The 24919-nt window shown below is 37.2% G+C and overlaps 1 protein-coding gene across 1 annotated transcript in view; it reads right to left on the reverse strand.

Annotated features, from left to right (window-relative positions):
• Positions 1–4432: 4432 nt before the first annotated feature.
• The window catches only part of CEP162 (centrosomal protein 162), a 47721-nt gene continuing 27234 nt past the window's right edge, over positions 4433–24919 (reverse strand). Inside the window, exons 16-28 of the mRNA XM_031052627.2 lie at positions 24322–24549; positions 23565–23702; positions 22550–22662; positions 21650–21755; positions 21032–21158; positions 19975–20138; positions 18328–18432; positions 17189–17413; positions 15409–16079; positions 14444–14585; positions 12302–12400; positions 8561–8695; positions 4433–6230 (exon numbers count right to left, since the gene is read on the reverse strand). Coding sequence (XP_030908487.2) covers positions 6012–6230; positions 8561–8695; positions 12302–12400; positions 14444–14585; positions 15409–16079; positions 17189–17413; positions 18328–18432; positions 19975–20138; positions 21032–21158; positions 21650–21755; positions 22550–22662; positions 23565–23702; positions 24322–24549 — 2472 coding nt within the window. The 3' untranslated portion in view covers positions 4433–6011. The remainder of the gene's footprint in view (positions 6231–8560; positions 8696–12301; positions 12401–14443; positions 14586–15408; positions 16080–17188; positions 17414–18327; positions 18433–19974; positions 20139–21031; positions 21159–21649; positions 21756–22549; positions 22663–23564; positions 23703–24321; positions 24550–24919) is intronic.

The following is a 24919-nucleotide window of genomic DNA, read 5'->3' on the forward strand; positions in this document are numbered from 1 at the left end:
AAACACTATCACCATCCACTGCTGAGCAAAATCAAACTGGTACTGTATTTATAGTACTTCAGAAGGGCATTCTGACAGTTGCCCACTGATAACCTGGAATTAGTATCCTACATACAGACAGTAATTTGACTTTTTTGGTTTTTATTAAATTGCTGATGTGAACTTCCAGTTTGGTAAGTGCAGGATTCAGGAGCTAAATCACAGGAAATTGGGTAATAATTATTCCTACATATTCATAGAGTTACTGCATGCAAATAAATGGCAGTGATATGTTAACTTGGTGTTATACTTTGCTTATAGGCTGAACCTTCCTGTGCTTTTTGGCTCCATCAATGGTCCTTTTCTTGACTAGTGGGCCAGCAAAGGGCTAGCATGTGTGAAGCTGTGGGGAGGACCACGTCCAAAAGCATGGATGAGCTGCACTTGCTGCATCTTTTTTTGTACTCAGTTGGGATGGTGTTGCAACCACAGCTATTCTCCCAGGAAAAGGTTTGTTGAACAGGTGTAATTTCAACCTTTATTTTTTTAGAGAAGTAATAAGGTTCTGAACCTTAGCCAGAACTTACATTTAGCTTTCTTAAAAAAAATTGTAACTAATGGCTAACTGGCTTTAGAGCAAGCACATAGGATGCTGAGGAACCAGGTTTAAATCCTTTGCTGGGTTTGGAGTAAGAGGGCTCTGCAGGCAGTTATTAACCAAAAGGAAACTAGTGGATCCAAGATATTGTGCATAACTGGGTTTTCTTGAAACTAACTTGCTTTGTATAGAACATGTCTGAGTGAAAATGCAGGAATGGCCTGCTGGTATGTTCTTTAGCCACTTAAATGCTTTAATTCATTAAGCATTCATTTCATAAATTATTTCATTCTTCCTTCACCTGACAAAGAGAATAAATAGTGAATGGCTTGTACATTTAAAGAATGCAAAGACTGGGGAAACATCTTCTGTTTTTTAACTCCTGTGCCATTATAAACCACTTACACTTAAATTTCATTTTCAAATGTAATTCTTGCACTACTTCCTCCTGTTTAAAGAATGGGATTATACTTAAAGCAAAGCAGACTGTTTAAAACAAGCAGACTATTGTTGAAAGTAGCTCCCAAGAGGAGACTGGAGTGAACCCTGTTATGAATGAGCATAGCTGTACAGGTTGCAATGTAGATCTTGAGGTGCAGAAAAGGCCTCCTTTTACAGTAAGTACTTAACCACAAGTATTAAGGCTGTAGCTCTATAAGTTCCTTTTTCTCTTCCCAAATTAAGAAATTGCTTGCTGTTCCCAGTCTGTTAACCTGAGATTTTCATCTGGTACCTTAAATGTTTGTGGCTTTTGTTTGGGTGCATAACTGCAACTTTGGGAGAAATATTCATGTGAATGGATGCTGGTGACAGTTAACACCCAGATGAAAGGCATTTATAAAAACAATCAAGGGATAAGGCCAACTTCACTTATACCATATTTGAATTGTGTTCTTAGTGTTGTCACTGAATTTCAGGAAATAACCTCTCTAAACAGAATGACAGGTTAGAAAGCCAACATTACTTTGTTGTGACAGTGGGTGCACGGGGGATCACTCTCCCTACCATGCACCCCAAGAAAAGATAATGGCTTATAACCTTTATATCTTCATTACATACATATTCATCATAATTCTGTGAAATGGCCACCAAATTCTTGTGACTCATGCATATAGTAATTTGGGTAGATCAGGCTGCGGCACAGGGGCTGTGACTTCGAGGACTGGTCGCTGGGGGTTGTGATGGTCCTCTGGAGAGAAATACCTCTGCTCACTTTATCTTTTTATGGAAATCTGTTAGTTAAGGACATCAGAATGTATGTTTAGTCTTGCCAGTTAACTACATGTTCTTGTTTCGTCTAATTTGCGACTCTGAGAGGCTCCTCCAATTGTTTTCTTTTGTTGCTGTTTACCTATCTCTCAGGCCTTATCATCAGGCTGAAGGGCTACCTTGGTTTGAGAGAAGACATCTGGTCCTCTTGTTGCATGCCTTTCTTATCTTAAGAATCCTTGTAGTCTTGTTCATGTCTAAGCCTCTATAAACAGTGGAATATTGACTATCCAAGTAGCCCTGTCTATCTCTAAGTCTTTATATACAGTAAACTATATAGCTTAATTCAGTATTGGTGTCCTTCTAAAGCATGTGTTAACCCTCTACAGGTATTTAAGTGTTTGGTTCCTGTTTCCATTCTTTCACTTTTTCCATCTATTTCCCTTCTATCTCTAAAGTACATCCTTCACAGTGCTTTTTACAGAAGAATAATGTGGGGCCCCCCCACTGCACCGCTCCCCCATGGCTGCAGAAGCACTGTGGCAACAACACAGTCTGATTCACATTTTTTGCTCTGCCTCTGCATTAGAGCAGAGTCAAAGGCAAATGCAGAAATTTTCTGCAGTTTTCAAAAGCAGTTATTTTAAAGCTCACTCTTTCCTTTTAGAACTAATAGCCACGATGTTTTGCCTCAGGGGTAAGGGGAGTGTAATAACCAACTTTGTATAACACCTTAAAGTTACCTTTTCCCAGAAAATCACCATGAGTTGATTCACCATGAAGTGGATAGAAAGTGTTTTGATCAGAATAATCCTTCAGAAGGGGTTCTAGGAATTTAATGGTGTTTGCAAATGGAATTATTGCAAGTTTTCCTACTGCTAGGGCTGTCTATTTCACAGCCTCTTCCGAAAACCCTCTGTAAATGCATCACCTATGGTAGATTTAACTTCACAGGGAGTTCCCTTAAGATAATTACACATGTTTGCATAAAAATGCATTGTATTCTCTAAGAACCTACTAGGTCAAGTTATGTACTCCAGTTTTCAAAGTTAAATATTTGTGAAATGTTCTTCTGTGTAAACAAGTATTAGCTCTCTACCTTTAAAACAAACAACCCACCCAACCTACAATGTAAAATCAGAAGCTGCCTGCTCAATAGAGAAAGGGAAAGGTAAAACCATGCACTCTGCTACAATCTAATGATATACAGTCTCTGAAGCTAAAAGTTGAAGTAAACGGTGTGTGTCATGCAATTCTGTATTTATGCACCTTCATATTGAGATTGTTTTTGCCATTATGTGATTAAAAGAATTGCCCAAGCCCCTTCACAAGCCACTAGCAAAGAAGGAAGTCAAGTGTGCATACCCTCCTACTTTGCCCTCTCCTCCAGTGAAGGATGACAAAGCAAAATGAATCAACTGGAAATACTGCAGAGCTGGAATGAACTTACTTGGCAGCCTTGGGTATTGTCAGGCAGCAAGGAGAGCACACAGCCTCTTACCTCATATTCTTCAACACAAGCAAGAGTTGGAGGCCTGTGCTTTCTCATTTTAGGACAAAAGGATGAGTAGATAGCTGTATTAAAGGCTAAATGTTACAATTCACAGTTATCAGAGGACCAGGGCAGCACTTGATGCATAGTCCCCTTCCCCACAGAAACTGGATTTGCACAGCTTGTCCTAGTATACAGATCCTGTTCTCCCTTTTTCCAGAATAGCTCTACCAGATAGACTTCAAAATGTATTACGTACTAGGAAATAGTCTTCATTCATTATAACCTATTTGATTTGTTAGTGAACAATTTTGGCATGTATTTCAGAGAACTTGAAATAGAACTGCTTATGTCTCTGCTGCAAGTGCTGTGCTGTTCTGCACACCCTGTTATCTCTCAAAGCAAATGTCTTTTCTGCAATTTAGGTCACTGAGGCACCCGGCCAGCTGCTCACTTGTTTCCTAAAGCTCCAAACATGACAATTCAAATTACTGTATGCCAGCTGCTTTCTTATAAACAAATGAATTCCAGCTAAATATAAGGCAATGATTCAAAGAAATTATTTTTAAGATTCTTTTAATCTATCCATTATAATGGCCCCTGGAAATGCAAAATGAAATAGGATAACAGAAGAAGAAGAAAAACAAACACAAAGCAGTACAGAATTACATTACTCTGAGAGATTGCACCAAACTCCTCACTGGAATATGGTAAAAGCTAATGGCCTGTTCTGTCAGCTCTGTTTCAAGATGCTGGAGAGTCACAAAGTCATAACTTTAGCAGAGAAGTTAAAATTTGGACCTCAGTTCTCCAAAAAAGAAGCCATTACTACAGCTGCTCAACACCAGAGGTAGTCTGTTACTGTGTAGAGCACCCCCTTCATGCAAAATGCCTGAAAAATAAAGACCATGAAGTGTGTAACTACACAAATACATGTGAGAATGCAGTATAAACCATTGTACAGCTTACAGTAATGGTCAATACTGCCCCTGCTCAGTAAAACAGACTAGGAGAGATAATTTAATTTGAAATGCAACTCATGTGAGAACATTTCAAGGCAATGTTTGGAGAGAGAATTTCCAGCAACCAGAAATGCCCCCCCTGGGCCTTCCCCATCCCAGGCAGTGCCCTAGCTGTAATTAAAAATATCACACTTCAGGTCACAGACTTTAATACAGTGTTACACCAATGGCAAATTGTACAGGGAAAAAACTGTAAGTTGAAATGACTCAATTTTATGCTTTTCATTTGCAAAACCCAAAATCAAGAACACACAGCATATTTACACATAGCTTATATATACAAAGCAGTGTTGTATTTACGTAGCTTATGAATACAGACTAACAATTCATCTCTGGGGGACAAAACAGCCTCACTAAAAATACTGAAAATACCTGTATATGAAACAACCAAGACAGATTATGGTATTGCCAACTGACTATCATTTTTTTTGTATTTATGTGTGTATTCACTCTCACTTCTGTTTGTGTATGTATATGCCTGAGAAGAAAGAAAAGTCCTTGCACTATTACTGTCAGTGTTTCCACAGTATAGTGTGTTACATTATTTTGTCCTTTATGCATGCTCAGTCACATGCTTGTATAAACCAAACATATTTACTGCTGTTCCCTGAAGAAGCGCAATCATAAATATATAGGCACAGACCTGAACTATTTCCAGTAGTAGAGGGTGCAATACATTCTAGTACATTCTGAAGAGCAGATTCTAGTTTTTATCTTGTCATTGTCCTAAATAATGGTAGTTGATTGAACTACAACCTCAGTATATGTGCTGTGGAATTCTTAAGGACTTGCACTGCTGAGATTTCAAACTGATAATTTACTGATGTGTTTGCAAAACTGCCTTTCAAGCCACCAAAAGCCAGCTAGTTTGAATTTTCTTTAACTCGACTTAATGCTTCTCCTTCTTTTATCCTTTTTAGCAGCAGGCTGGCCTCTTTGTTCTGTCAAGATCATCTACAAAGTTACTACTATCTCAGAACCAGAACAGCCCCTTGTAAAAATAATACTCAATACAGCTTTCTCTTCTAAAAGGGATACCAATAACTACTCTCATTGTATTTTATAGACTTTTTTTTCATGTCTGTCCCATAACAACTCAGCTAGATCACTCTGCCATCATTCTTACCTGCACAGCTGGAAATATCTGAAAAGGAGACAAAGAATAGTTTGAATCTGAGCATCACCAGCAAGTGCCTGCTCTGCTACAACCTGCCAACCATTCACAAAGTTGAAAGCGGTATTAAAGACAGATAAGGGAAGGAATGCTTCATGAATTGGAGGGAGAGAAGCAAAGTCTTGGGAAAAGAGAGTTTCATGCCTTAATGAATGAAAAATGGTAACTCTATACACTAAAACCAGCATATTATATTGTTCACAAAGGAATCATTTAGCAAAAGTTAAAAATACTGTCATGTTCTAAAGTATCTGAAAAAGCATCAACTGGAATTTTTCAATAGTGATCAAATTTATGGAATAACCTCAATATTCCTAATATTTTTAAAAAATGGCATATAACTTTATTGCTAACAAAATATGACATACAATTCAACTGGGTGTTGCTCAAGGCAAACCTACCTTTGGGCAAGTAAGATTCCAAATAAGGTCAGAATGCAATTCAATTTACAAGTGTTACATTAATGAGTGTCAGTAATATTTTTTACACATAACTTGGAATATTAAAATTCTACTTCTTTAATCAACTCCTACCTAATCACGTCTTCCAACAGCTATCTCGCATGCTGAATCCACCGTAATCAGGCGCAGGAATAACAACCCCTTGTTTCTGCAGTTCACGTAAAACATCTAATATTGAATCCAATTCCACTCGAAATCTCTCCAGGTCCTGGTTCTTCCGCTGTGCCAGCCTTCGCCACTTCTCCACCTCTTGGGTTTGCCTCACTTGAGCAGCATGTTGTGATAGTTGGGTTGCCTGCAAAACAGAAGCAAGTCAGCACTGTGACTTCCTAGTCAACTACTATGCCCCATTCCTGACAGTGTTCAAGGCCAGGCTGGACAGGGCCTTGAGCAGTCTGGTCTAGCAGGAGGTGTTCCATGCCCATAGAATCATAGTATAGTTAGGGTTGGAAAGGACCTTAAGATCATCTGGTTCCAACCCCCCTGCTATGGGCAGGGACACCTCACACTAAACCGTATCACCCAAGGCTTCAATGGAACTAGATAGTTTTAAGATCCTTTCCAACCCAGACCATTCTGTGATTCTACTCAGCCAGTGCAGCCTCTTTGCCAAAATATACCACTTCATTACATTTGATGCTCAGTCTCAAAGCTCACATTAAGTGGAAATAATTTGTTCTGTATATTACAAAAATCACCCTGAATTTAAATAGCTGCATTAATAACAGAAGGGTAGAATCCATTAGTGGGTAATGAGCCTCAGGAAAATTTAACTTACCCTCCCCAAAGCATCAATTAAAAGCTTGACTAAGACAAAGCTGGGTGTATAACACAAACCCCCCTGTAATCAAAATTAATCTTCTGAGTGGCCATTTAAGTGTGTTAATTATGAGAACATTCTGCAAGAGCACCTGAATGACATCTTCTGGGCTACTGCTGTACTTTTAAAAACCACAAGTTTTATGAATTATCAGAAAATATCCTGTAGTCACAAAAGTCTGAAGCTGCTGCAGATAAAAGTCTGAATTAACTTTGACATGAATCCATGGCATAATCCTATTAAATTACCCAAACTAAAAAGTGTCACAAGGTATCAGAATCTTCACATGACTATTAATTGTAACAGATTCTTTAAGGAAAGTTCTATCAACTTAAATGCTGCAATTAATGTCTTTGTAGTTTGATGTTCAGGATAACTTGTTATTTTCTTGTTCAGCAGTTACTTTTTCTCCATTGTTAATTTCCTTATCCTTCATCTGGGGGACTGTTGGGTGCCCCATTGCAGATGAGTAAAGATGCAAAACTAGGACAAACAAACCCCAAAGCTTAATACATAACAAGGCTGGTAACACCAGGAAAGATGACATTACATAGCAGAAATTGTGTGTACTATTATTTCTATTTTTATGAAATATATTACAACACATCTTAGTAAATACTATAGGTCAGATAATTAATTTAATGGTGACAGCTCATGGACGAGGCAGCAGTAGACACTCTACAGAAATAGTAATACAAAAGCAAATAGCATAAACCCCCCCCTATATTAGTTACATTTGGGAGGACAGAATGTGAGCAGAAATAATAAAATCATCAGTGGCGGCACAGTCTGTTCTTAATGCAATGATTTGTTTTTATGCACAGCTCTTTCTGGAAAGTAAATTAAGTACAGGATGTAGGAATGTATGAGAATAAAGCCTTATAACATGAACAATTCTGTACATAAAAGTGTATTCCTTCAGATCTGTTTTCAAAACTGTAGAACAAACTCCCCAAACTATGAACTGCTACAGTTTTGATGATCTCCCTGTCCAACTGACCTTTTTTAAGTTCATACATTTCAGCAAATCCAAAGTTAAAACACATACAAAAGACAATCACACATTTAAGTGATGGAAGTGTTGAGAAAAAAAAAAGAAAATCTATATCAACCAGAAAACTGTTTCCAGATGACAGATGAAAAACCAGGATGGCAGCTATGATAAAATAAGATGAAAAAAAAATCAATGCAAAAACGTTTTACCCACTCCAGGGATACAAATGTCAGATACAAGAAGCTGTATCACAAAGATCCAAGCTTCAACATCCAAAATTTTTAACTTGTGGAGCATAAAAGCTTTTTGTTGTTGTTGGCTGAGGCATGAAACAGTAATCTGCTGCAAGATGCTTCTATACTTTTAATGCAGCTTCTCTGAATGGCACTTCTAGGACTACAAAAAAAAATTACAGTTCCGTTGAGGAACATATCATAGCTTAACAAACTGCATTACAAATTTTTCAATAGCTAGCTTTCATTGTGTAATTAAAGTATGAAATAGGTGAATGATACAAGGGACTTTGAGAGGTTCTGTGGTCCAACCCTCTGCAAAAGCAAAGCCTCCTTAGATCAGCTTGTGAGGGAGTCACACACCTGATAGGTGAGTCATTCCCAAGTAATCTTCATTACCACAGCAACAGCATCTACACTCACTTCCATCAGCAGGCACTGAAGACAAGACCATGGCTGTATCAATACGTACTTGCTCCCTGCCGTGTGAGCTAAATAAGCCTGTGCAAGTACTATGCAATTATGGTTAAACTGATAAATTGCTCTGAAGAAGTAATGCAGAGATAACTCTGCTGTACCTTCTGAATTTCTTGCTGTCGTTCTGCATGCCTGGTCTCTATATGCTTGATTTTCTTTTCCAGGCACAAGAAATGTTTCATTTCAGGACTCTGATTCTCCTTAGCCTCTCTCAGCTCTTCCAACAATTTTGTCACCTACAATTTGAGAGAATTGATGAAAATTATCATTGTGTTAAGCAGTGTATAAAACAGATTCCTTTCAAAGTGTATTTGTGTTGTTTAATCATTCCATTCAAAAGCTGCAGAAAGGAAGACAAAAATACACTTTATTCAAAAGCTTAAACAGGACCTTGGGCACTTAGATTAGGATCTTTCAGTTGTAAGAAGTGGCCTGAGGAAATGAAAATCTAGTCCTTTTTGATTATCCCAATCATTTTCATAATGTGTCATGAAGTTATTATTCACAGTTTTTATGCTTCTAAACACACTAAAAAAGAATAGAGAATATATGATTAGCTGTTCTTATAGAGCCCTGTCTCACAGCCTGGATAAGGATCAAATATAAAATGTAGTAGTGTATTTCTAAGGAATAAATTAAGAAAAGGCATGCTGCTAACAGACATGATTACAAGCCCCCTTTGGTCTAAAACCTGCCAGGTCAAATCAGCTCTACCAATGACTTACAACTGATTTCCTAATCCTCCAGAAATTCAGGTAAGTTTTCCTATAAAGCCTGGTTTATTCTAATTCTTTGCCTATTTTAAGTAACTTGGTATTTCTCCATTTAGGTATTTTTTTTTCATTTTCTTAATGCATATAAGTAAACTAAAGTGGAAGCTTTGAAGTCCTTATTCTTTATTAAAACCCTTAGCTCCTCTTACCCAATATATTTGCGAACTGCTAACCCTCTTCAACCACTCAGCTACACCTGGCTCTCTGCTGCTGAACTCAAGTAGCTGGAAGCATTGTGTCTTCTTAAGATGTTGTCACTCATACCGAGAAGTGACTTCAGGATGGCTTACTAGTATTTCCATTTTTTAACATGGCCTTCTAAAATACCAAGGCCTATGCTACCTCATTTCTGCCTCTCTCAGTAGCTTCAGCAGCTTTGAAGCTGTGGGCCAATTTCAGCCACATTTGTCAGACGAGCTTAGTTTCATAAGGTATGTGAAACTGAGTATCTGGTGCTTGGCTGCTAAGTTGCTCCACAGAAGGAAAAGGGCTGATTCGTGATTTCAAGTACATAATTAAATACAAAATTCATGCAGGAAAAACCTTGTGTAGGGAAAAAAGCCCCAAGGAAAAATGAGCTCCATATATTTTGCCAGCAACAGAACTATGTTAAATACAAAGCTGTGCCACGTGCAAGCTGTTATGCAAGAGAAGTATATAGTTTATGGAAAACAGCCATAAAGAGCATTTCTAAAATTAGTAATAAAATAATCTTCCACGGAACCTTAGACTTTTTGCCTTTTTTGAGGTACCACCATTTTAGACTGAGGGCTCAATTCTACTGCAAATGGTAGCGCTTTTCCCTATCATGACTAATTCTGTTTGCAGATTCAGTTGCTTTATTTTGTCAGCTCAACATACTTAACTATTTAATGCTCAAAATGTATTTTTATAAGTATTGCAGCAATCATGCCAGAGGGCAAAAAGAAGGCTTTACATTGACATTTCTCTGTATAGTGTGGCTATGATTTTTCTGACAAAGCACTCCATTCCATTTTCTTATATGCCAGCACCTTGAACTCAGCCTATAATATAGGGGTCAGATAGGATGATCATTCTGTTAACCATCACTGGCACTAATTATCTGTAAAGCAGTCACAGAAGAAACAAATTAACAACATTTGGCTCATTGTACGCTTGACCTGTTTTCCGAGGAGGCAGTATTATATAGACTGAGATCATTAGAGTGAAACAAGCTCTGTATATAAACGCAACACCCACCATTAGACTCATAATATGAACCCAAAGACTCAGCCTCTATTCTGCAAATACAGAACTTGTTGAATAGATCCTTTTTCTTTCCCTACAAGCCCTCACTTTTCTAGAGTACTTCACAACAGAGGTTGAATTTTGCATGGGTAATATAAATACTGAATGACTTTAGTGAGATTAATTATATTGAGTATGTACTAAACAAATACTGTTATTTCTCTCATTTGCTCTAAATAAGGGCAGTAAACAAGACTAAATGTCTGGAGTTCTCAATCCCTTAGAGAACAGGAGAATTCTTTTTAACAATTATTGCAGGTCAATTAGTGTATTAGCAAAATGAAGTTAAGATGAGCAATATTCATACATCAAGGAGACGGAGAATTAAGCATAGGCACAATGAAAAGCCAGGCTATACCCTCCTCCTGAAGAACTACAAAACCATAGCCAATAGTCCAAACAGCTTCAGCTAAAAGACAGACAGCAGTTTTATACAATATTAAGCCAAAAATGAACACACAAAAAGTGTAATTTTTAGATTATATGCTATTAATAGAAGATAAAGAAAACCTATGTAAGTTTCTTATACCTCAGTGAATTTCAGAAGTATTACAGCTAAACTTCTCAAGAGACCCTAGGTTTCACAGATATCAAAACAGAAAGCCATATCCTTTCCTATCCAGCCATACCCTGGGCTGCATCAAAAGCAGCATGGCCAGCAGGTCAAGGGAGATGATTCTCCTAAAGGGAGGTAACTCTCTCCCTCTACTCCACTTTTGTGAGACTCCACCTGCATTCAGCTTAACACAAGATGGATGTGGACCTGCTCAGTCAAGTCCAGAAGAGGACTATGAAGATGGCTGGAGCACCTCTTCTATGACAGGCTGAGAGAGCTGGGTTTGTTCAGCCTGGAGAAGAGCAGGCTCTGGTGAGATCTTAGTGCCTTTTAGTACCTAAAGAGTGCCTACAAGAAATCTGGAGATGGACTTTTTACCAAGGGCATGTGGTGACAGGACAAGGCAGAATGGCTTTTGTCATGGGTTCAGCAGTAGCTCATGCTCTGCCAGTGAGGAGGGAGAGATAGGGCGCCTGGTCTGGGCTAGTCGGGGAGGTATTCCCTCCTCACTGGCAGAGCATGAGCTACTGCTGAACCCATGACAGCTTTAAAATGAAAGAGAGTGAATTTAGATTTGATATTAGGAAGAAATTCTTTCCCGTGTGAATGGTGAGGCACCGGCACATGTTGCCCAGAGAAACTGTGGCTGCCCCATCCCTGGCAGTTCAAGGTCAGGGTGAACAGGACTCTGAGCAACCTGGTCTAGTGGAAGGTGTTCCTGCCCATGGCAGGGGGGTTGGAACCAGATGATCTTTAAAGGTTCCTTCCAGCCTAAAACATTCCATGATTCTATGAGAAAACCAAGAAAATAACTAAGTCTGTTGTATGGCAATGGGGTATGAAAAAAGGAAGGCTTCATCTGAACAAATAATTTGAGAACAATAATAAAATATCCTTCAAATATAGAAAAAGTCCTGTGGTCTATTTACTACTCATCATAACTCTCATAGCAAAGGCTATGAATACTTGGAATAACCTGCTGATCAGTTTTCATACAGATGTCAGCTATTTCTAACTAATAAAAAATAAATTAAAAAAAAATCAAAGTTCTACCTTCTGCTCTGTGTTGTTCTCTTGTCCACATTACAAAAATATATCACATTCTCAGGTAAAACTGATGTAGAAGTAACTGGCAAAGATACTGTTTCTAAGACTTATTTTACTATACATTATTTGAGGCTTTACAAAGATGAAAGTGAAAACTCTGTTAAGATAGGGTACCCCCAATCCAAATTTAAATATACCTCTTTTTGTAGGAGTTCCTCTCGCATCTGTGAAACTAAAAGGGCTTCCCGATGTCTCTGTTGTTCACCAATTTGTTCTTGCAGATGTTTTATTAATATCTACAAAAAGATTAAAAATAGTTTGTCATTAACATAAATACCTATGTGTGAAAACTCGTGCAGGAAAAATACACCAAAAATACAGCCAGTGTTGTAGTACTGCAGGTACAAGTGATGCATGTATCAACCATACTACCTCTAACACATGCGCATTAACATGTGCATTACTGTGTGGTTTAACAGTTATTGGTCACAATGTTGTTCTATTTGCTCTCAGAGTTGTTGCACTTGTTCTCAGAGTTGTGTTATATCACACCTTACTTATCGTATGTATTACCTGCAGTGGTATTTATCATTCTTGGGGCCTGAGCTAAAATTGTAATTTTGTACTTCTTAGTACTGGTTTGTGATATGACAGAATCACCAGTTGTGAAACTGATCTGATCTGTGTACTCAGGATTGCCATTACCTCTGTAATTTGGGAGCCATCTATTGGGAACTGTTAATAATTACACTTTTTGTCTTACCCTTTTGACCAACCTGGTCCCCTCCCTACGAACTAGCAAGTTGCTGCACATGGTTCAGGTCTTGTTTAAGTTTGAACAACTATTTAAAAATACCACCCAGAGATCTGCCTTGTGGCAGGGTGTGTGGGATAGTATGGGCAAGTACTTAGGCCAGTGGGCACCTCCAGTGCTTTGGAACTTCACTCCTGAACAAGTGCAGAATCTGGAAAAACTAGCAAAACACATAGAAAAGGTTTGCTGTTGTCCTGGCAATAACAGAGAGGCACAAATTACTGCAACATGCTGGTGCCTATGCCTCAGAGCCCGGCTCAATACTATTCAGTACCCTCAAAGAGAAAAGAAGGTCTCTGGATCTGATGGTAAAATAGACAGTGTGGCTACTCCAACCCTGGCAACAGGGACTGCAGCTGAATCAGAGAACTAACCCATGTCATTATCATGCACTTGAAGCACAGCTGCTCCTGGCACAGTTGCCTGTGCTGGGCTGGATGTTCAAAGGGAAGGTGTCCTTTATACATCATGCAACTGATGCTACATGGAATAAGTGGGTCACATTGATCACACAATAAATTTTAATAGGAAATCCCAGTTGTTCAGGAATCTTGGAAATCATAATGGGCTGGTCAAAGGAGAATATTTCAGAATGCCACCAAACGAGAAAGTGATGTGTGAATCTGCCAATCAAGCTGGCCTGGACCAGTCAAAACAATTACATACTGTAAAAGAGGATAAAATTCCTGTAGTGCACATAAAAAATATGCAAGGGAAAACAGTCTGGGTTATTGCTACCTCAGGCAAAAGCAAACGTATTTGTGAAATTGCTTTTGCTAAAGGAGCATGGTGCACTTAGTCGGTAATGCGGTAGGATGGAGATGCCTGTTGTGTACCTCAAGGGGATTTGACTTTGGCTGAGAATAACCAATGAATTAAACTGTATGATGTTAACTGCTATATTATACTGTATATTATCACTTCTGTGTTGGCTATATGCCCACCACTGCACTGGTTGCAGCCACTAAGAGGATGAAGTGACTTAAGTATCTCTCATATGAGGAAAGACTGAGACACCCAAGACTGCTTTGCCTTGAAGAAAGAAGGCTCAGGAGGGGATCTCATCAATGTTTACAAACACCTGAAGAGCAGGTGCAAAGCCAGCATAACCAGGCTCTTTCCAGTGGTATCCAGTGACTGGAAAAGCAGCAAAGAGCACTAACTGAAATGCAGCAGAATCTAACGATAAGATAAATCCTTTACTTGAGTGTGACCAAGCACTTGTTTCAGTCTCTAAATTCAGAGATGCTGTGGAATCTCCCTCCTTGAAGATTTAGAAAGCCATTTGGACATCGGCCTGAGCAACTAACTCTAAATGACTCTGTCTGAGCAGGAGAGTTAGACAAGATGACTTCCAGAAGTCCCTTCTAACCTCAACCACTCTGTAATTCTGTGAATACAGTGGAACATGCCTATTTTAAAAATAACAGATCCTACTTCAAAGCAAGATAAAGTTTATAGTAAGAAATAAAGAAATAACTTTAACAGGAATCTATATATAACAAATACCGCTACTCTGTCTCACCTCTTGTGTTGAAATTTTGCTGCTCAGTTCAGCTACTTTAGAAGTAGAATGCTCCTTTGCATGCTGGCAAAGAATCTTCTCCACTTCTCTCTGATGGGAAGCTTTCAGAGATGCAATGTATTCTGCTGTGTCTTCCTGTATCCTGAACAGAGTGAGAGAAAAATATTACGTATTAAAGCAGCTACAGACAGTTCTTAAAAAAAAAAGTTTCTCACTTGAGCATATAACATATCAAAAATTTTAAAGGCAGAATGTTTTTGAAATTTCATAACATAACCTTACAAGATAGCACTGGAGGGACAACACACAATGCTGGTATGTGCCAGACACACAAAGCTGGTATGTGCCTCATTTAACTAAAGGCAGATCAAATATTTGGCCAATCATGATTTTTTTGCTCCTCTTATTAAAAAAAAAAAAAAGAAAAGGAGAGAAAAAAAGGTGCTTTTTAAATCATAAGGCAGCTATTCTATTTCAGAACAGAACATGCTGCAATCTAAATACACCAACTTTGACTACGAAGGGATATAAGGGAGACCAGCAAAGTGTAAAGTTTCTACAGTTGGTCAGGTAAATCCCACAGAAAGCATACACCAGTTTGAGGGAAAGCATATGTATCAAATATCAATACTATACGACACAAATACAAAGCATCTAAGATGCAACAACTTACACTGAAATCTTTTTACTTCAAACCATGACAAACTGTACTATTAGTAAGAGGGATTAATAGAGGTTTGCCTGTAGAATCAACTGTAAGAATGCACTGCTTTAAGAAAAAAGCCAAACAAAACCCAACCCCCCATTCCCCAAACAAACCCAAACAGTAAAATGAAATTTACAGAGAACATTGGCTATACAGTATAAGCTAGCTTCATACATGGCTGACACGATAATGTGTCACTTCAATTCTGTATCAGCCAACACTTTAACAAGGTTTTTAAAGGAATATGTTGAGCATTTACCTTCGTATGTTATTTTCAGAATAAGCTATTGTTGCTTGAGACTTCACCCTCTGCTGGTTCATTTCTAGAGACAATCTTTCTAGCTCCTCTTTCAGCTGTGCATTTTCTTGTAGAACTTCCGAGAGATTAGAATCAGAAAAGGTATGTGGTTGGTACATTTTGTCATCCTTCAAAATGCTTAGAAAGGTTTTGCTGTTGCTGGAATTCTTTTTATCTGTTGCGGAGATATTTTTTTTCAAGATCTCTGTAGAGTTTTCCTTGTTATCAGATTTATTTCTCAAATTATTATCAGACAACATCATCATCCTTTCTTTTTGAAGTTTTTCTACGGTTTTTGTAAGGTCTTGTATTTCTCTATTTTTGGTGACCAGTTCTTCATTTAGTTTTAACAGTCTGTCTTTTGTGTTACCTTGTTTCATTTCAGAGTCCGTGGACTCTAAGTCTTTATTATCCTTTTTACTTCTGAGTTTTAATTGGGAATTTTGACTTTTAAGGTTTTCAATTTCCGTCTGGAGGTTTTTAATGGTGATCTCATGGACCTTCTTCAGATTCTGAAGCTCCCGTTCAAGTTCTGTAGAACTGGCTTTATCACTGTTCAGTTTTGGTGATTGCTCCATGAATTTGTAGGCAAGCAGTTGTTCAAGCTCCACAAGTCTTTGCTCATATTGTATCTAAGAGAGGGGTGGGGGAAGAAAGGAAGAAAAATCAGTTTCCTCAAGTGTACTTTATTAGCTCTTCCTATTCTTTAAAATTACTGCACATCTGAAGCACTGCTCCATCGGTTCAGCAATTAGCGAGTGAAAAAATTATGTGAAGCAAACTTAAGTCTGCTGTAAAACAGGACTACTCAAAACATTTAATCCAAAGTAATCCTCTACTCACAACGAATGCAGTAACTATGGGAAAGAAAATTCAATTGACAAGAAATTATTTCACTTTTGTGTAACTGAGTTCTCTTCAGATGTTACTAAGTCGGACAGACAGAGTAACGTCTTCTTTGAGGATAGCAAGAAGTCTTTAATTAAAACAAAATCTGTCATTAAGTATTTGCCACGTGTTGGTTTGCAACACGCTCAAAGTTGTACTAAACATTTTAAAAAACACCTTAGATTTTAACAGGACAGATCTTTACTTTTATTTATTTTTAAGTTTGAATACAGAAGTATGAACTCAGAGAGACAAAGAATCTTTCTTCCTAATGAGCTAAGGAAAACCTAACTCTTCTTAATAGCCTTGATAGTCTCTAAGGAAAGCCTGATGTGTTATTTCCAGGAGGAACAACTGGACAACTCTTTCCTTTCCTGCTCATTAAGTACCTGTGCAGTTCACTTTTACCTTGAAAAGTGCAGTTTTCATGCTTCCTAACACAAGTCTTAAGATCCGCTATCATGTAATTTTTGGATAAAATGTTTAGTATTCCCAGACACTCCTTGCAGAATGGTCAGCAGACCTTTAAAACCAGAGCCATTGGTACAGCAAGCAATTAGGTAAGAAGCTACCATGACCACTTGATGAAACACATTTATCCTAATTGTAAGAATTAAAATTGTTATGCCTCAAGAACTTGTCCTCTCAGTTTCAACAGTACTGTAACTATTTCAGTGCTCTTTTTAGATTAGGTACTGAATCTACTGAAATTCTAGTTATAAATTCTTTGAATACTTTTTCCCGTGAACGTGGTCTTTGCCTCCAGTTTTTACCACTGCTCTGTGTCAGACCACAATAACCTTGTAACTGTTACTTGCACAGCAGACTACTAGAACAACCCTCAAACTTTTACCTTTACTTTTTGAAATTGTTGTTCCATGGCTCGGAGACTTCTTTTAGCTTCATCATCTTTACCTTCAAGTTCTGTTTCTAACTTTTTTATTCTTCTCTCCAGAAAATCAACTGTGTTTGGTTTAGCCGAAAGATCGTTAGTTTTCTCAGCAGCAGCAGCAGCATAAATCAAAGCAGGCAAAGAATTCGGGTACCTTCTTTTTAGAATTCCTTCCATTTCACTGATCTATCAAAAGAGTATTAAATCAGAAGTCAAAAAGAAGAAAGTTCTAATGAAAAGTGAAAGGAAATAACTGTCAGAACGATAATAAATGTCACCTACTTAAGCTGGGTGAAGAATGAAAACTAGAGATGCATATGTTGAGAAATTTTTTATGTTGTTTACATTTATGCTATTCTTTACAAAAAAGCAAAAATTTATCATCTCTTACTGACTGACATATACATCATTTTAAACAAAATACTGCTCTGGTCTTCAGACTGTCTTATGTCAAATGCACATTTTATTTACCTTTTTAGAAATTAAGTTGTATATGGCTCTTAATGCTGTTAAAGTATTTGCTTTCTTTTCTGTACTTATATTCAAGTTCTAGTTTTCCAAATGTTAGAGATTTTTTTTTAACAGTATTGAAATTATTCTCCTAGTAACAGGTTATATGCCTTTTATTTTGGAGTCTGCAATACAATAAAACTAATGCCTTGCATGCAAGACTATTAACAAGCCCCTCTTACCTATGGATAAGATAGTCTTTGCATTAGACTACTTGCAGAGGTTCTTTCCCCTTTGTCCCACATCCCTACCAAATGCCATCTCCTAAAATTCAGAAAGGCCCACTTCCACCTGACTTTTCCTCAGTAGAAACATGGATTTTAAAGTGCCTACTCCCCCAGTTTTCATGAATCTTGTAGGAATCCAAACAACCACTGGAGTAATCTCCATGGGGAAGTGGTGGATTTCCCAGTGTTGGACACTTTTAAGATTCAGCTAGACATGGTGCTGGCCCATCTTGTCTAGACCGTGCTTATGCCAAGAAAGTTTGGATCAGATGATCCTTGAGGTCTCTTCCAACCTGGTATTCTATGATTCTATAATCTATCTGAAATAAGGTTTAAATGAAATATAGTTCTGTTATTACATACTTGTCGCTCAAGATCCTGAATTCTTTTAGCATCTGCTGCTCTGTCTCGCAAACGTTTCTTCTGCTGCACACACTGATCTCCAGCTTCAGCTCTGAGCTTCTCAACCTATCCAATTTATGAGAAAATGAATTGAAATATATATTTAGAGACATTGTCCTGTAGTAAAAAAGTAAGAATTTCAAACACACACAATATAATGGAAATATTCTGCAACTTAAGAACTGGCAATAGTAATTTCTGTTCTAACCGATTCTTCAAGTTGTTAAACTAAGTTACAGCTTTTTTAACCCACTGAAGATCAAAGGAGCTGAAATAAGCTATGGAAATCTAGAAGAGACCTTCAGCTCTGAGATATTCTTGCCTTCAGATGAGTAAATCTGCTTCTTTTTCCCATACTTCCAGTATGCAGGCTTGGTTAACAAGCTATAATATAAAGTACTACAGTGCATTACATGAATTCAGGGTGAGTTAAAGAAACAGTTTGTGATTTGCAAGGCTATGCTTGTGATGAGATACAGAAACAGCCAAAAAAAAAGCCTAAATAAATGCTGACTTCCAGGATCAAGGGATAGTCCTGGGAAGTGGATAGCTAATGTTCCTGCACTCCCATAAAGTCTGGGCATGAAGACTTAAAGCCGTAATCTAAAATGTTATTTCCTACCTTTATCAGTCACTATAATCACTGTACAGGATATTACACCTTGTGTAGTTGGAGTTTTGTATATTGTGTACATATATATATATATATTCTTTGATTTCTCTCACACATTGGCAAAGTAAGCATAAGTAATGACTCATTTGATTGTTTCTATGTAGTTTGACTCATTTGATTGTTTCTATGAAGTCAAAGCTCTTCATTGTTTTTAAACACCAGCCCATCTTGGAGCAAATGCAAATAAAAATATTTTGGTTTACAGCAATAATATATTGATCAAAGTTTGGTATGGTGGTGTTTAAGGGATCTTGTTCCCTGGCTGCTCCTTCAGAAGCACATCCTTTCATCTGTGATCTCTCTAATAAAAGCCCCATGAAAAGATTCCAAGATCAATTATATTTTATCACTGGTAAAATTCTTAATTTCTGTGAATCCTAAGTCAAATCTACTGACAAGCAAGCAATGCAAATCTCAGAATTACTCAAGATTCATGCATTACGTTTGTTTGCTTTATATTTCAAGTGTTTTGGCTTTTTCCTCCCTACTAAAGCATCCGGAGAATTTTTGTGAGAAAATCTAGAACCGGCACTTGAAAGAAAAAGTAAATGTTGTCTATGCTACCATGAAGTAAAAAGGAAGAAATGAGAAGAACAAGAGGGATGTTCCAAATTGCTTATGTAACAATTACTTTCTTAGTAAAGAAATTCGTAAGTTTTAAGGAAACACATACTTGTTTCCAGAAGCATCACCAAGACGTCCAAAAGAAGCAAAACCAGATTTTAAGCATGCTGCACTTGCAACTCTCCCTGCATATGCAGTAATATCAATTTTGCATATAAAGACTCCATATTTGTTTTAAGGGTTAAAGAGTTCACTTTCTTGAAAAAAAAATGTATTATAATGAAGGACAGAATTACATTACATTATATTTATCATTAGAAAAGAAATAATTTTAAGTAAGTTCAAACTTCAATAAAGCCAGATATTATCACCTCTAGGTTTAGTTTCTCTATTTCTTTTCTTGCATCTTTAAGACGGGCTGCATCTTTATCCAGAAGGTCTTGATTTTCTGCATACCACTCAAGTTTTCTTTTCAAATGAGTAATTTCCTGTTTGTATGATTCTTCCTTAACTTTAAATTCATAAGACTTCTCACCTACGAGAAAAAATATCATTGGTATTGTTTATTAGTAATTATGTATTGAAGAAGTAATTAGTCAACACTATCCTTCTCAGAGCATTTCATGTATTTACTCTTGTGACAATCCTGTTACTGTAGTGAAGTTTTAAAACCAGACCTAGTTAGGATTTTAAATGCAACAGTATTTGAAAAAAATCTTTTTTCTCTCATACACAGTAGTGCCTCAGTGGTTCAGAGTTTACCACGTAAGTTATTTAAAACAGAGTCCCATGGGATCTATTCTTTATCATCTTACAGTGAACAGATTTTCAGTAACATCGTGGATGTGATATAAACTATAAGCTTAGATATGTGTTAATTATACTTCTCCCATTTAGGGATCAAGCATTTTGCGAAGACACATGGAGCTAAATACTATAGCCCTTAGCATCTGTAATGTCTAATACTGGAAGTGAAAGAGTACATTTCTCACCCTTTCTCATTACGAGAGCTGAAGTCAAACTGGAAAGACTTCTGATAGAAATTTTGAAAAACGTAGTAAGGTGTGAGATACAGGTAAAAAAAGTGAGAAAGATCTAAATAGGAAATGAAGATGCAGCACAGTAAATCTTTTCTTATGAACAGAGTTGTCATGTAAATGGAATTGCCTGTGGAAGATGGGAAAGAAATCTAACAATATACAACAACAAAGAGTTTGTCTGGGTACAAGAAAAGGGTTTCTGACAGAGTGCCAAAGGTACTGTAGCATGTCGTTCACTGAATGCTTTTATTAGAAGCTTAGTTTATATTTGGAAATGGTCTAGATGCACTTGATTAAGTAATACTTTAATATGAAACAAGTTTTAGTTACCTGTTTATTTAGTGATGCAGAGTAGGCAAGATTATTCAATAAAATGAAGGTGCTTTACCTGATATGGATGCAGTCTGGGCTTTTGCTAAATCTCTCTCCTTCTTTGCTTGTCCCAAGTCTACCTCAAGAGCTTGCTTATCTTGTTTGAGACGTCTTATCTCTTCTTGTAATTTTGTTTCTTCCTTCTGAGTTTTAGAGAAAACAGTAAGACAACAAAAAATAAGAAACCATTGTCATACAAAAAAATATGAGTACAATTTTCCCCTGTAAAATGATGAAATCACAACAACTGCATGAGAGCAGAGCAGCAATGAGGTTTTCTAGTTCTCAGGCCTTGTAGGCATTCATGCACTCTCTGTAGTGTTTTTCATGTGCAATCACTGGATTTGCTTCTGAGGGAAAGTTATAGAGGTATCACTAATTTCTGCAAAGCTCTCACAAGACATTTCAGAATTGCCAGTGAATGTGGCAACACTGTACTTCTTTCTGTGAATCTGCATCTTACATGGGGTTACTTGTGAAAGTTCATTTGGTGAGACATCTGTGATAGACAAGTATGGCAAACAATTAAAGTTGTGGAAAAGTAGCATACTCCATTACTTAATTTACATTAATAGTCTACACCATGGATGGTTATGCTTTTTTAGTAGGAACACATGAAAGCCAGTCTTGGTACCTGTGCCGCTCGAAGCTCTGAAATCAATTCTGTGAAGCTCTGATTTCTGGCTGGTTCAGAATCCTGCATGATTCGTGCCTGGATATTAGTCTTCTCTAACTTTTCTCTAAATGATAACAACAAAAACAGCTATGCAATGTGGTGGCTTGGCATAATAACAGTGGGTACTAAAAAAATCCTACCACCCCCAACCCAGCTCTCCCAGAATGGTACCATAAAGTCAATCTATGCTGGCTCAAATTGAAGGAAGAAGCAACTGCAGTTCATCTTCATACCAAAAAATGTCACATACAGGGTGAAATCTTCTCACCTTATATAAACTTATTTGTTAGGACTATACAAGGGTAGGGAAATAAAACCCTGTTGTATGTCAGTGGAGGTCATCTACAGGACAATCCCAAGCAAGATTTGTAAATGAGGAGTACATGCAACGCTAGGTTTTTCCCTCATTACTAGCACAGAATACAAATCTTATAGGACCTACACTGCTGTGAATCTAATTGTTCCTTCACTACCAGGATTCCTTATTGTCCCTGATCTACTGTGTATCCTACAACAGTATCAAAATATTTTGAGATGTAAACAGAACCGTAATAGCAGAACAAGTGTTGTATATGTATTACACATTCTGGTTTGAATAAGAGTATTTGAATTTTAGCATTGAAATATTCCTCAGTGGAAGATTCCACAGTCTTCCTACAAGTCTGCAACATCAGCAAGAAGACTTATGAATGAAGTGCCCATAATAAACATAAACGAGTTCTCAAAAAGAAAAACAAAACCACAAACTCAAGAAACACCAGGAAAAATGCACCTGATAGACTCCACACTTATTCTTCATAAATAAAATAAACACAGCTGAAAACTCAGATTTTAGGTTGGATGTTTAAATGAGCCTACCTTAGAGCTATTAATTCAGACATTACACACTGATTCTCCTTAAACATTTGCTCCTCATTTTTTTTGTTTTGGATTTGTAGCTCTTTCATTTGTTTGTATAACTTCTCATTTTCCTAAGGTGAGACAGAAAAAAGTTAAAGAATGTTCATAAATTAGTTTTATCCAGTAAAAAAAAAAAAAGATATGACTTCCACAGTTAATCTACAGAAACTGTGGAGGCAAACACTAAATGTTTTATTACTGAGTTTCTAAAATGGGTACTTATTTTCATTATCTTTATGCTAAAACAATACACAGTGACCTCTGCTGTCCTGTACAAGTGCATACTCTGGAGAACTAGGCCAGTTCCTCTGCAAAGCTATTCCAACTATATTCTAAAAGCATATATATGCACGGGTGCTGACAGATCTGCCCATGCTCCAATCCTGTGGACACAAACCATTACCAATTTGGGATGCTTACAGCTATACTGGCAAGACATCATGCCAATATCAAGAAATGCTGCCAAGCACTAGCTGGAAGCTGTTTAAACTAGCTTATTTTATTTTACAGCTGCAAGTATTCAAAGGGATTATTATCTATTTCTACACTTGACTAAGTAATAAGAATCAGACACACTAATAAGGTTTCCTTGAATTAATCTGCTCAGATTCTGTGAAAAACATCTTAAAAAGAGAATCCTCTAATACTGCTTAAAAATACTAGTTTTCTCTACATTTGGGGCAAAAAGTCTGTGGTTCTTTATTGGCCATAAGGTACTTTCCCAGTTCTCAACTGACAAGTCAGCATATTGTTACAATTCAGAACAGTTACATGGAATTATGGAAAAACTTAGCCCAACTAGACATGTGTAAAATACTTTTCAGATGTGCGATACGTAATTTGCCCTTCACACCTAAATTTAATCCACTGTTCAGATGGCAAGATAACTGTTTTCATCAGAGAAGTAGTAACCATTAAATAATTCTGTTTCTGAAACTGGCTAGAACACAGCTCAATACACCGTGTGCTATACCTGTTGATAACCTTGAATAATGACCTCTTGATCTGCAATTTCCTTTTGTATTTGTGCCAGTTTTTCTTCAGTGACAGGAACTGTTGCTGTACGACAGGTCCATCTCTTTTCTTGAATCATCTCTTCCATACTTCTTAACTTTCAGAAAGAGACACAGAACTAATAAGAAAGCTGTTAGCAATATGGAAGTCTTTACATGACACTTTTACAATATAATTAGGTCAATCTTTTCACTAAGATATGAAAGCAGACCAATGAGTCAACCTTATTATTGGAGATTTATATAAGGAAACAGGAACAAAGTATAAAAGGTTTAGAAGTTAACAAAGTTTTACCCTCCCTCTTCTGTTCTTACGTATCTAGACAGGAGGGTGTAGTCGAATAACCTTGGGAACATGCCATATAAGCAAAACACAACATTGAAAAATGAATTAAAAAAATAATATCTCAACATTAGTACTTCTTTGTAACACGTAGTATCTGTTAAGAGTGAGTTAAATCTTGGCAAAAAAACTGCTGCAGAACTTTCCAAATAGCAAACTAAAGGAACTCAGGGTAACATGGTTTATCTCAGTAGGAAAAAAACCCAACCCAACAGATCATGTCTTATGAGCAATAAATGTAACAGTGGGGATGCATTTACAAACTATCCATGTTTGTGTAAATCTGGATTTTCTGATCATTAACAACTCATGTAAAATAACAATAGCAGTGTTTCTTCTGTTATATGGTAATGGGATACAAGATGATAAAGTACCTTAGTCTGAAGAACATAGTTTTCCTGACCCAGCTGAGAAAGCTCTTTTTCATGCTGTGTTTTCAACTCCACTATCTTTGTCTCTATTTCCTTCTCTTTTTGCGAAACCGTGATGGTTAGCTGTTGAATCAAATCACGAGCTGTGTTCAACTCCTCCTCTGCGACCTGTACTCGTTTTAGCAAATACAGTTCTCTGTCACAACTCTTGATAGGAGAAAATGATAAATCCTAGTGAAGAGAAAATTCAGGGACCCATTACACTGAACTGATTGTTTATCAAAAATTCTGCTCTACAATTTTACTTAACTGGCTTGTTAGCCTCTCCGCAACCACATAAGGCACTTGGAAATGAAAAAAAACAAACCCAAAAAACAACCCCAACAACCCAATCCCCATTCCCTTCCCCCAATATTTTAACTGCAGAATACGCTACATTTACTTTAATAAGCTACTTTCTCATTTCTAAAATATGTATGAGAAAAACAAGCCACAAAACCCAACAAGAAATAAATGTTTCTCGTATGAGAGCCACTAGACAGCTACCAGAATTATCCTATTATGCATCTCTCTGAAAAAGGAGTAATAATTTAGGTATTAA

Source organism: Melopsittacus undulatus, chromosome 3, assembly GCF_012275295.1.
Source record: "Melopsittacus undulatus isolate bMelUnd1 chromosome 3, bMelUnd1.mat.Z, whole genome shotgun sequence".
NCBI classification, from domain to species: Eukaryota; Metazoa; Chordata; class Aves; order Psittaciformes; family Psittaculidae; genus Melopsittacus; species Melopsittacus undulatus.